The following is a 14,255-nucleotide window of genomic DNA, read 5'->3' as shown; positions in this document are numbered from 1 at the left end:
AATATTAATAAGAAAAGGTCAGTGGTTTAGGCCAATGCCCTGTCCTGTTTGATCTGTTTGTAGTATTTAAAAGGAGTTGGAAAATAACTTGATTTTAGGAGCCATTTGAATTCCCATTAAAAAACACAATTTTTTTTTTAAAGGAAGGTTTTATTTACTTATTTATTTATTTATTTATTTTTTGGCTGCGTTGGGTCTTCGTTGCTGCGTGCGGGCTTTCTCTAGTTGCAGCGAGCAGAGGCTACTCTTTGTTGTGGTGTGCGGGCTTCTTATTGCGGTGGCTTCTCTTTTTGTGGAGCATGGGCTCTAGGCATGCGGGCCTCAGCAGTTGGGGCACACGGGCTCAGTAGTCGTGGCACACGGGCTTAGTTGCTCCACGGCACGTGGGATCTCCCTGGACCAGGGCTTGAACCCATGTCCCCTGCATTGGCAGGCGGATTCTTAACCACTGTGCCACCAGGGAAGTCCAAACAACACAATTCTTATAAATACATAATAACTCTATAGAGATTTTTAGGTTATTCATCCAAAAAAAAAAAAAGTTAAAATTTTTATTCCCTTTTGACCTAATAATTTTAGGAAATAGGGATTGTCCTAAGATCATTTATAATAGTGACGAATATAAATAATTTAAATGTGTAGCAATAGAGAACTACTTATATAAATAATGGCTACAGCCATATAGTGGAAAACATTAAAAAGCATGTTTTTGAAATTATCTAATGCTATGAAAAATTCTACAGATATCACAGGAAATTTAAATGAAGAGATCATATACATATAAAACCACTATTTCAAATTTTATTTAAATTAAAATGATCTGTAACAAAAAATAAACTAAACCTTGCCAACGCTTGTTCTTTTTCTTTTTCTTTTCTTTTTTCTTTCTTTCTTTCTTTTTTTTTTTTTGGTATAATGGCCATTCTGCTGGGTATGAAGTGATATCATTGTGGTCTTGATTTGCATTTCCCTAATGGCTAATGATGTTGAGCATCTTTTCATGTGCTTATTGGTCTGTATTATTTCTGTATCTTCTTTGGGGAAAATGTCTATTTAAGTCCTTTGCCCATTTTAAAATTGGATTGTTTGGTTTTTGTTGCTGTTGTTTTGCTGAGTTGTAGAACTTCTTTATGTATTCAGGATATTAATCCCTTATGAGATAAATTATTTGTAAATATTTTCTTCCATTCTGTTGGTTGTATTTTTACTCTCTTGATAGTGTCCTTTGATGCACAAAAGTTTTTATTTTGATGAAGTCAAGTTTACCTATTTTTTCTTTTGTTGTCTGTGATTTTGGCATTGTATTTAAGAAATCAATTCCAAATCTAGGATCATGAAGATTTCCCCCTATGTTTTCTTCTGAGAGATTTATACTTTTAGCTCTTAATTTTAGGTATTTGATCATTTGTTTTAATTTTTGTATAAAATGAAAGATAAGGGTCCAAGTTCATTGTTTTGCACATGGATGTCCAGTTTTACCAGCACCATTTGTTGAAAAAAGTATCATTTCCCCATTGAATGGTCTTGGCACCCATGTCAAAAATCCACTGACCAGAGATGTGAGGGTCTATTTCTGGGTTCTCTATCCTATTCCATTAGTCTGTGTCTGTCCTTATGCCAGTACCACACTGTGTTTTGATTACAGTAGCTTTGTAGTAAGTTTTGAGGTTGAGAAGTGTGAGTCCTCCAACTTTGTTATTTTATTTTGGCTACAGTGACGGCTTTTGAATAGAACTGTTGCTAGCCCATAAGACCTAAACTGGCCTTAAAGATTTGCTGTGTAACTCTGACAAATCAGTATTCATGACTATTGTGCATCTCTGAAAAGGCACAGGAGTTTTCAATATCCTGATATTCATTGTATTACTGTCCTATTGCTGCTGTAACAAGTTACCACAAACTTAGTGGCTTCATTATCTCACCGTTCTGGAGGTCAGAAGTCCTGAAATAAGGTGATGGCAGGGCTGGCTCCTTCTGGAAGCTGTAGGGGAGGATCTGTCCCTTGTTTCTGCAGCTTCCAGAAGCTTCCTGCATTTCGTGGCTCATGGTCCCTTCCTCAGTCTTCAAAGCACTTGCTTCTCTGGTCACATCTCCTTCTGCATCTGACCTTCCTACCTTCTCCTACCTTATCATTACATTGGGCCCACCTGGATAACCTAGCATAATCCTCCCATCTCTAGATCCTTATTTTTTTATTATTATTTTTTGATGGTGCTAATATATCCTTTAATGGCAGAATGTGGTAATTATTGAATTAATTATTGCTAACTTAGTTTTCAAATGAAAAAAAAATAGAAAAAAAAACAAATTAAATGTGACACAACCTGACCAAACACATGTCAAATTACAGTTTCAAGGTTATTTTACAAAATACCTCCATTTATACCATAGATCCTTATTTTAATCTCATCTTCAAACTCCCAGGTTCTGGTGACCAGGGAGTAGACATCTTTGGGGGCCGCTATTTTGCCTACTACGATTACAATGACTGGGCAGTGTTGCTGACCGAGGGGCACACAGATCCTCTAAAATATCCTTTTAGTTTTCCCTGTTGGTCTCCCTTGTAAATAAAGATTCGCTGTCCAGTTGTAAGGATCAGGTATAAGTCTGTTAATATAACAATCTCACATTTCTTTCCTACCTATGGAACTTTTTTCCACCGAGACTATGATTCCTAGAGTCAGCAAATATTAATTGAGCTCTATTCCCTGTGCACCCATGTCCACAAAATGAATACATCTGTTTCATGACCTTGAGGAACTTATAATCTACTAGAAGAGAAAGATGGTACTGCAGTGTAACCCCCTTTTTAAAAATTTCTTTCTTTTTTATTTAATTTTTATTTTATATTGGGGTATAGTTGATTTACAATGTTGTGTTAGTTTCAGGTGTACAGCAAAGTGATTCAGTTATACATACATATATATATCCATTCTTTTTCAGATTCTTTTCCCGTATAGGTTTTTACAGAGTATTGAGTAGAGTTCCCGGTGCTATAAGTAGGTCCTTGTTGATTATCTATTTTATATATAGTAGTGTGTATATGTTAATCCCAACCTCCTAATTTATCCCTCCCCCCCACCTTTCCCCTTTAGTAACCATAAGTTTGTTTTCTATGTCTGTGAGTCTGTTTCTGTTTTATAAATAAGTTCATTTGTATTGTTTTTTAGATTCCACATATGAGTGATATAATATGATATTTGTCTTTCTCTGTCTGACTTGCTTCACTTAGTATGATAATCTCTAGGTCCATCCATGTTGCCGCAAATGGCATTATTTCATTCTTTTTTTTATGGCTGAGTAGTATTCCATTGTATATATGTACCACATCTTCTTTATCCATTCGTCTGTCGATGGACATTTAGGTTGCTTCCATGTCCTGGCTATTGTATATAATGCTGCTATGATCATTGGGGAGCATGTATCTTTTCAAATTTTGGTTTTCTCCAGGTATATGCCCAGGAGTGGGATTGCTGGATCATATGGTAACCCACTTTTATAGATTATATTTCCTAAATAGCTTTAGAATCCCTCCCTTCCTGTCTCTCATCCCTCCTTTTGTCATGTGTTACTATGATTTTTGCAGAAAATACAGCCAGTTTCCTTGACATCAGTTGGGCTCCCACACTCCTTGCTTTGGGCCATTACTGTACCCACAGATGTGCTCATGTCACCCTTTTGCCAAAAATCCTTGTGTTCCTGGCATCAGGATAAACTGTAACCCTCCACAGGTCCTATTCCTGGGTGTGGGCTCTACCATTCCAGCCTCATCACCTGCCATTCCAGGAGCACTTTGTGCTGTAGCAGAATAGAATAAACCTACCGCCCCACAGTTCAGCTGTCTTGGCTGTTGACTTTTACAGAGCTCTTCTCACTTACTGGCTCCATTTTTCCTCCTTCACTGCCCGAGAAAGTCCTGTGCATCCCCAGTTCTGGCCTCAAGTCTTGCTTTCTAGAAAGCCAACCCTCACCCCCCTCGCTCGTGAGGCTCTTTTCCCTGGGTTTACTGTGTCAGGCAGTTCCTTGCTCTGTAGTGTAATTAATGCCTTACCTGTCTGTTTTTCTAACCAGACTGTGGATTCAGTTAGGTAAGGGCTGATTCTCTTAACCCCATGCTCCCTGTATAGGTAGAGTGCCTGCCTCATAAAAGATGTTAACTAAGTTTGGGTTGAATGAATGCTTGGATCCACGTACATGTGAATGATGTAATAGAAAACACCTGCAGATTGAAGCAAGATTTATGATGGCATATGGATTCTAAGCTAAAGTGATTGCTAGCTAGCACTTGTTTTCTCCTTTCTATATACTGTTTCTCTTGAAGAAGCTGAATCTAACTTTCTGTGTGATTAAATACATGTGCTTAAAAACAAGTCCCATTCCTGAGAGTTCATGTGACTCATTGGAGTTCTGTAAAGCTGTTAGTTTGAAGCTGTTTATTTTAAAGGATAAATTTGTGGCATGAAGTCAACAGCTCTGAAGTAAAGCTCCTCTCAACATATATATGAATCCAACACAGAAGTTTTCTTAAACTTGACTGCCCTCAGTACAGCCTTGAATACTTGTAAGGGATCCATAAGGGCATACTTTAAAATTCTTTTGAATTAACATTCTTTTGAGACAGGCTTATTTCATTAGGACAAATATTACAAGGCAACTAAAGAAGTATATTCTTACAAGATTCGTGCCACAAGTAAGTAAATAAATAAGTAGATAGCCCTTTTGTTTTTGTCATTGTTAATAAACAAAACAAATAATTATAAATGTGAAGTATGCCTTTCTTCAGGGCTCTTTTTTTTTTTTTTCCCAAAACGAGATTAGATTTTCTTTTCAGTCTGAAAAAGACAAACTTAATTTTATAGAGTAGTAGCTCTGAGGTTACTCCTAGTGGTAGAATTTAATTATTTATTATATTTATTTGGGGGAGAGGATGGGAGACAATGTATGAAATACAGAGAGAAATACTTTCTCCTGTTGTATCAATTAATAATGCTGGATTGATGTTTTGTTTTGTTTAACTTCTCAGTGCCCTTTGTCAGACCAAATTGAGAGGATTTAGTAATAAAAAAGACTCACATAGGATATATAAGGTATATATTTAATGTCACATTCAGATCTATGACTGTTTAAGCTATTAGCAAGACTGTTCTGACAGCTAGTACTAAAGATGGTGGGAACTGTTCTTCCGCGTCCCCGACGTTTCCTTCGCTGTGGCAGGAACTGTACTGGCGCAGCACCGGGATGCTTTGTCTCTGTGCACGCGGCTGCCGGACAGGAAGCGGGAGCACGCCAGGCCCAGCCCCTCCTTTGGGAGCTCACTCCCCACAGCAGCCCTTCCTCCACCCTGCGAGTTTGCCAGCAGCACCCCACGTGGCGGGCGGGGGTGTGTGTGGTTTTGCAGTGCGGCCCGTGGCTGGGTGGGTGAGTCTGATTCCGTGCTTCAGTTCTAGCAAGCCCATGGTTACCGCACGTCGGCCGCGTTCTGCGTATTCTGCAGGGCCAGGTCCACAGGTACTAAACGAGGTGTTTGACCGCCTGTCCGCCTTTCTTCTTGAACTCATCCCTCAGCTGGTCCAGAATCCGGGCAGGGACTTGTGGTCCTGGTCATTAGGCAAGTGTCCTTGCGCATGTATATCTTTAAATTCTCACAACTGCCCTGAGAGTTGTATTGTCCCCTTACAGATGAGGAAAGGGGGGCTCCAGGAGCATAAATCACTCTGACGTTAGGTTTGGCACCCTGGTCCGTCTACTCCCAAACTCATGTCCGTTAGGACATACTGACAAAATATCACAGCAAAAGCTTCTAAAAGGCTTTGCATAATGTAAATCACTGAGTTCTACAGGTGAGTTTTATTATTGGTAGCCTGGCGTGTTCATACCTATAAACACAAAACATTTTCATACGGTCTGCGAGTCCCTGAATGCACAGGTGCGCGCCCACCTCCCCAGTTCCCCTGGCCGCCTTGATGTCCTCCAAAGCTTTCGGCTCTTTCTAACCATCCCGGGCCTCCTGTTCTCTCTCCTCTGACCGGAGCGCTCCTTTTCTTCCACCCTCCCCTTTGCCTGGCAGCCCCTACTTACCCTTCAGATCTCAGCTCCAATGTCACTTCCTCAAAATGGCACCATATCTAAAGACGGCCTCATTGTGATTTCTGCCAGCCACCTGCCCTGGCCATCATTGGTGATCATTTCAAGCCTATATTTCCCAGCAACTGAAGCGCTACTGTGAACACTGAGGCCACTTTTCTGTTGTCCACTGTTGTGAGCCTAGTGTCCTAACACAGTGACAGCACGTGAATGGCACCCAGCATGGTTGCTGGGTGAATAATTGGACATAATACTTGGTGTTGTGCATTTGCCTTAAGATCTTTGCCCATTGTTTTCTCCTTAATACTTGCAAATAACGTGTTAAAGATAGCCTCTTTCCTGATAATTGTAAGAAAAAAATATACAGGACTGAAATCTATAGTCTTTCTTGAGGCTTTAAACTGTGGGAAGCATAGAATGGATTTCCAAGTGTACGTAACTAAGGACTTAATGTCTCCGGGATAGTGTAAGACAACACTGTTCCAGTGTTGGAACCTGCTTTGTGTGGTCCTGGGCTGTGGGATGTGTAAAGGAACTTCTCTCCTAGCATTTCAGTGTCAGGTAATATTAAACACCTACTTCTGCTTGGTTTTGATAACTCCAGGAAGAAAATTCTAAAGCTGAGACTAGTCCTTCAGAACTTATGCTAATACCTACTTAACATTTTTAATGTAGTTCTTGATAAGTTGTTTATCAGTTCATGTATAAAATGAGGTCAGTCATAGGGTAGTGTGCGAATTAATTTTGTTTCCTAGCCAAGTATAAAAAAAAAAATGATTAAGTATTACAAAAAGACTAAATGTTGATAGTTTGGGAGCAAAATGAGGAATTTTTCCATGTGCTTTTTGCTCTCCTCCTGTTGAGGCAGAATAACATAATGAACATATTAAAGGGGCAAAACCAAAGACATTTCTGCACACTTAATTTTGCATCCCTCAAATCCTGAAAGTGTTGGTCGAGGCAGAATTTCAGTTTCTGGGCACCTGTTTTCCTGTAACAACTGCCATGGGTAATAAACCGTGGAACCAAGATCTGTAAGGAAGTAGCATCAGTAACATCCATTCTGTGCCTTCAGATGTCTTCCTGGTTCCATGTGACAGCTGATATTGTTTCTTTCTGCTCTCTCCATCCCCACGTTTACAGGGCATTGATGTACGGGACGCTCCTCTGAAGGAAATAAAGGTGACTAGTTCCCGGCGATTCATAGCATCGTTTAATGTCGTGAATACAACCAAACGAGATGCTGGAAAATACCGCTGCATGATTCGAACCGATGGAGGAGTTGGCCTATCCAACTATGCAGAATTGGTAGTTAAAGGTATTTAATGTTATTTTTATACCTCCAAATAGTCTGTTAAAAGAGACATGTGGGATGGTTGTGAGTTCATGATTTGTTGAAAGCTCAGACTTATCCTCGTCTGTTTCTGAACAGTAGTTTGGTGACAGGCTGTACGGATGGATTACATTTTAAGTACAAATTTTGCACATGAGCAATAGTTTTGAAAAATGTATTTTGTTTGTGTTGGTTCAGTTGCATACAAAGCAATGAATGTGCTCTGGGCAAGTTCTTCTGCCAAGTCTGTGTACAGAGATTACAACCCTATAAATTTTTGTTTAAGGAATAAAATTTTTTTACTGATAGAAAATCACTTAAAATGCAAATATTCCCCAGCCAGGGTGTTTATGATAGCAGGGTGGTTAATAAAATGAAGCAGTGTCAGTATAAAAATGTGCCGTCATATCATACAAGCCACGTTGATAGTAGTGGGTTAACATTCATAATGTTGCTCTTAGGTTCTATTACTGTATTTTGCATGACTGAAAAATTGAGTCATTATATTCAGGAAGGTGGGAGATGAGTAAAAAAAAGGGGGGGGATAAATTTCCTTTGGCTGGTTTGATGTTTTTTTGTGTGTGCATGGACTTAGGAGTTTATAGTATTAAACTGGTAAGGCAGTTTTTGGTCCCAGACAGAATTTGGACTTTTAGATATACCATGAGGCATTTTTATATCTTATAGCAAGCCATTGCTGCTTTCTCCTAGGGGAAGAGAACGATACCTGCTTTTTACATGTTCTCCCCTGCATTTATTAAATGGGGAGCATAAAATTGGTCTCTTTTGGATGGACTATTCCTTTTGTCAGCAAATTTCTCTATGTCGGCAGTTTTACAGACTGCAGGGTTCAAACCCCAGAGCTAGCTGTGTGGGCGTGGTCCTATGGCTTACCCTCTCGGTGCTTCTGTTTCCTCATGTTTAAAATAGACATAATAATGTGACCGACCCTAAAGGGCCATCAGGAGGACCGGATGCAAAAGGTATGTGAATGGCACTTAGAACAGGAGACCTAGTAGGCAGCCGGCACCTGTTCAGACCGTGATGGGGCATGGGGTGGCTCTTGTTCTCCATTCTAGTCCATCAGTGGTCCTCAGCTGAGAATGCATGGCTGAACCACCTTTCCAAATAAAACAAAATACAGATACAAATACCTGCCCACCTATTCTCTACCACCACTACACACCCATGTTGAATCAGAATCTCTGGGACCAGAGCCTCTGCCATAAAATCTATAGGTGATCCGGGCAGATGGCTTCTTCTGTGAAATCAGCCCTGCCAACGTTAGTCACGCCTGGCTTGGGGGAGAGCCTGCCCCCCAGCACTGTTTATCTGCAGCAGTGGCTAATGTTCTGTGGAAGGAAGCCAGGAAGCACACCCTGCAATATCTGCTCACACGGTCTAATTTGCCACACCAGAGCCCTGTGATTTGGGGTTTGTAGTGAAACTGTAGCCCGTCTGGCCAGTTTCCGAGTTTAGGTTTCACCTGTAAGAAAACTAAAACTCTGCATAGATGTGCACACCCTCCCCTGCCGAAGGCTCTCGGGGAAGCGAGGGGTTTCCTTGTGGAAAATGGACACCATTTGCCAACAAATCCAGCAGAGCAGCCGCCTCGCTGTTGCCACGGCTGAGTTCTTTACTGTCATCACTGTTACTTAATTTTCATCTTGGTCCCGTTCTTTGTGTCTGCGTTCTGTTTTCTGATTTCTGGTTGCTACGGTGCTTCACTGTGCCCGTGCCCGGTGAGGCGTGGTGCTTTGTAATCAGTATGATAGAAATCTAGTCACCTCTTTAAAAATTGCCTCTGTGGGAAAGTTAATTTGTTGGGAGTTATAAGCAAGTCAGAAATTTCTAGTCTGCCACAACACACATAAGCACAGAGGCTGAGTGGGTCCTTACTCACATTTCTGCCGCACGTTTTCCTGCCTTACGACAGCGTGGAGGGATCTTGGGTCATGTTGATAAAATGTCCGGGCACCCTTTGCATCTCTGCACCCTGCCACAGCTGGTGACAGTTGGCTTGCAGATATGGCTCAAATCTGGAGTTTGACTTTTCCTCCATTTATAATTTTTATAGCCATATTTTGCATGTAGTTGATTTTTCAAAATGAGATAACATGCTGGATTCTACTAATTAAATAAAGCATTGCGTTGACACAATTACTTTAAAATATATAATGGCATGTTTAGACCACCTGTGTGATTGAACACTTTTTATATGCATGTGTTTAGAGTGCTAATTTTTTCAAAATGGGAAAAACTAAAGTCCAAAGAGTTTATAACTTTCTTAAGGTCATTCCCTAATTTGGTGCTGGCCTACAAATGAAGCCCAGGTCATTTTAAACTATAATTCTTGTCTGTTTTATGTCTACCACTGCTTTTGGTAATCAAAGACATAAAAATGTTTCATGTAATCTCCACAATTCATGTATATATGCATATATGCCAACATCATATTTAATTATAGGAGACATATATTAGGAATTCATATATGTGTATCAATTAGAAATATGTATATGATATGTATCTATAGGTATATAAATTCTTTCTTTGCTGGCTTCATTTAGAATTATTTTTATCATGCCCTTTCACTTGGATTAAATATTTTAAATTGCTTTTTATCACTTAGTATAGATTGAGTTCCTCTCTTCTTTCCCTTTGAGAACATTTATTCAAAATTTAAATATTGAGATTGGTTCAAGATGGCAGAGTAGAAGGACGTGCTCTCACTCCCTCATGCAAGAGCACCTGAATCACAACTAACTGCTGAACAATCATCGACAGGAAGACACTGGAACTCACCAAAAAAGATACCCTACATCCAAAAACAAAGGAGAAGCCACACTGAGATGGTAGGAGGGGCGCAATCACAATAAAATCAAATCCCATAACTGCTGGGTGGGTGATTCACAAACTGGAGAACACTTATACCACAGAAGTCCACCCACTGGATTGAAGGTTCTGAGCCCCACGTCAGGCTTCCGAACCTGGGGGTCTGGCAATGGGAGGAGGAATTCCTAGAGAATCAGACTTTGAAGGCTAGCGGGATTTGATTGCAAGACTTTGACAGGACTGGGAGAAACAGAGACTCCACTCTTGGAGGGCACACACAAAGTAGTGTTCACATCGGGACCCAGGGGAAGGAGGAGTGACCCCAGGGGAGACTGAACCAGACCTACCTGCTAGTGTTGGAGGGTCTCCTGCAGAGGCAGGGGGTGGCTGTGTCTCACCATGAGGACAAGGACGCTGGCAGCAGAAGTTCTGGGAAGTACTCCTTGGCGTGAGACCCTCCCAGAGTCTACCATTAGCCCCACCAAAGAGCCCAGGTAGGCTCCAGTGTTGTGTTGCCTCAGGCCAAACAACCAACAGGGAGGGAACCCAGCCCCACCCATCAGCAGACAAGAGGATTAAAGTTTTACTGAGCTCTGCCCACCAGAGCAAAAGCCAACACTACTCACCACCAGTCCCTCCCATCTGGAAACCTGCACAAGCCTCTTAGATAGCCTCATCCACCAGAGGGCAGACAGCAGAAGCAAAAAGAACTACAATCCTTCAGCCTGTGGAACAAAAACCACATTCACAGAAAGATAGACAAGATGAAAAGGCTATGTACCAGATGAAGGAACAAGATAAAACTCCAGAGAAACAACTAAATGAAGTGGAGATAGGCAGCCTTCCAAAAAAAGAATTCAGAATAATGATAGTGAAGATGCTCCAGGAGCTCGGAAAAAGAATGGAGGCGAAGATCGAGAAGATGCAAGAAATGTTTAACAAAGACCTAGAAGAATTAAAGAACAAACAAACAGAGATGAACAATACAGTAACTGAAATGAAGAATACACTAGAAGGAATCAATAGCAGAATAACTGAGGCAGAAGAACAGATAAGTGACCTGGAAGACAAAATGGTGGAATTCACTGCTGTGGAACAAGGTAAAGAAAAAATAATGAAAAGAAATGAAGACAGCCTAAGAGACCTCTGGGACAACATTAAACGCAAAAACATTCACATTATAGGGGTCCCAGAAGGAGAAGAGAGAGAGAAAGGACCAGAGAAAATATCTGAAGAGATTATAGTTGGAAACTTCCCTAACATGGGAAAGGAAATAGCCACCCAAGTCCAGGGAGCGCAGAGAGTCCCATACAGGATAAACCCAAGGAGAAACATGCCGAGACACATAATAATCAAATTGGCAAAAATTAAAGACAAAGAAAAATTATTGAAAGCAGCAAGGGAAAAATGACAAATAACATAAAAGGGAACTCCCATAAGGTTAATGGCTGATTTCTCAGCAGAAACTCTACAAGCCAGAAGGGAGTGGCAGGACATATTTAAAGTGATGAACGGGAAGAAACTACAATGAAGATTACTCTACCCAGAAAGGATCTCATTCAGATTCGATGGAGAAATCAAAAGCTTTACAGAGAAGCAAAAGCTAAGAGAGTTCAGCATCACCAAACCAGCTCTACAACAAATGCTAAAGGAACTTCTCTAAGTGGGAAACACAAGAGAAGAAAAGGACCTACAAAAACAAACCCAAAACAATTAAGAAAATGGTCATAGGAACATACATATCGATAATTACCTTAAACGTGAATGGATTAAATGCTCCAGCCAAATGACACAGGCTCACTGAATGGATACAAAAACAAGACCCATATATATGCTGTCTACAAGAGACCCACTTCAGACCTAGGGACCCATACAGACTGACAGTGAGGGGATAGAAAAAGATATTCCGTGCAAATGGAAATCAAAAGAAAGCTGGAGTAACAATACTTATATCAGATAAAATAGACTTTAAAATAAAGAATGTTACAAGAGACAAGGAAGGACACTATATAATGATCAAGGGGTCAATCCAAGAAGAAGATATAACAATTATAAATATATATGCACCCAACATAGGAACACCTCAATACATAAGGCAACTGCCAACAGCTATAAAAGAGGAAATCGACAGTAACGCAATAATAGTGGAGGATTTTAACACCTCACTTATACCAATGGACAGATCATCCAAATAGAAAATTAATAAGGAAACACAAGCTTTAAATGACGCAATAGACCATATAGATTTAATTGATATTTAATTAAATATTCCATTCGAAAACAGCAGATTACACTTTCTTCTCAAGTGTGCACGGAACATTCTCCAGGATAGATCACATCTTGGGTCGCAAATCAAGCCTTGGTAAATTTAAGAAAATTGAAATCATATCAAGCATCTTTTCTGACCACAATGCTATGAGATTAGAAACCAATTACGGGGAAAAAAACGTAAAAAACACAAACACATGGAGGATAAACAATACGTTACTAAATAACCAAGTTATTATAAGTAACAAGTTACAGTAATCCAGACAGTGTGGTACTGGCACAAAAACAGAAATATAGATCAATGGAACAGGATAGGATGCCCAGAGATACGCCCATGCACTTATGGTCACTTTATCTTTGATAAAGGAGGCAAGAGTATACAATGGAGAAAAGACAGCCTCTTCAATAAGTGGTGCTGGGAAAACTGGACAGCTACATGTAAAAGAATGAAATTAGAATGCTTCCTAACACCATACACAAAAATAAACTCCAAATGGATTAAAGACCTAAATGTAAGGCCAGACACTCTAAAACTCTTAGAGGAAAACATAGGAAGAACACTTTTTGACGTAAATCACAGCAAGGTCTTTTTTGATGCACTTCCTAGAGTAATGGAAATAAAAACAAAAATAAACAAATGGGACCTAATGAAACTTGAAAGCTTTTGCACAGCAAAGGAAACTACAAACAAGGTGAAAAGACAACCCTCAGAATGGGAGAAAATATTTGCAAATGAAGCAACTGACAAAGGATTAATCTCCAAAATATATAAACAGCTCATGCAGCTCAATATTAAAAAAACAAACAACCCAATCCAAAAATGGGCAGAAGACCTAAATAGACATTTCTCCAAAGAAGACTTACAGATGGCCAAGAAGCACATGAAAAGCTGCTCAACATCACTAATTATTAGAGAAATGCAAGTCAAAACTACAATGAGGTATATCACCTCACACTAGTTAGAATGGGCATCATCAGAAAATCTACAAACAACAAATGCTGGAGAGGGTGTGGAGAAAAGGGAACCCTCTTGCACTGTTGGTGGGAATGTAAATTGGTTCAGCCACTATGGAGAACAGTATGGAGGTTCCTTAAAAAACTAAAAATAGAATTACCATATGACCCAGCAATCCCACTAGAAAACCATAATTCAAATTCCCTGAGAAAACCATAATTCAAAAAGAGTCATGTACCACAGTGTTCATTGCAGCACTGTTTACAATAGCCAGGACATGGAAGCAACCTAAATGCCCATCGACAGATGAATGGATAAAGAAGATGTGGCACATATATACAATGGAATATTACTCAGCCATGAAAAGGAACAAAATTGGGTCATTTGTAGAGACGTGAGTGGAACTAGAGCCTGTCATACAGAGTGAAGTAAGTCAGAGAGAAAAACAAATATCGTATATTAACGCATATATGTGGAACCTAGAAGAATGGTACAGATGAACTGGTTTGCAGGGCAGAAATAGAGACACAGATGTAGAGAGCAAATGTATGGACACCAAGGGGGGAAAGTGGCAGGGGTGGAGGTGGTGGTGGTGGGATGAACTGGGAGATTGGGATGGACATATATACACCAATATGTATAAGGTGGATAACTAATAAGAACCTGGTGTATAAAAAAAATAAATAAAATTTTTTAAAAAATTTATTCTTATTCTTGTACAGGTTCTTTCAGCAACCCCAAAGTCCTTTTGAATGGCTGTCTCAGTGATTTCCAAATTCTAGT

General features: G+C 39.9%; 1 protein-coding gene across 4 annotated transcripts in view; it reads left to right on the top strand.

Annotated features, from left to right (window-relative positions):
- The window catches only part of PTPRM (protein tyrosine phosphatase receptor type M), a 747,478-nt gene that overhangs the window by 323,169 nt on the left and 410,054 nt on the right, over nt 1-14,255 (top strand). For all 4 annotated transcript variants that reach the window (XM_059894848.1, XM_059894849.1, XM_059894847.1 and 1 more), the window contains exon 6: nt 7,228-7,402. In XM_059894848.1, the coding sequence (XP_059750831.1) occupies nt 7,228-7,402 (175 nt within the window). The remainder of the gene's footprint in view (nt 1-7,227; nt 7,403-14,255) is intronic.

Source organism: Balaenoptera ricei, chromosome 14, assembly GCF_028023285.1.
Source record: "Balaenoptera ricei isolate mBalRic1 chromosome 14, mBalRic1.hap2, whole genome shotgun sequence".
Taxonomy (NCBI): Eukaryota; Metazoa; Chordata; class Mammalia; order Artiodactyla; family Balaenopteridae; genus Balaenoptera; species Balaenoptera ricei.
This window is presented reverse-complemented; position numbering and strand designations above follow the sequence as displayed.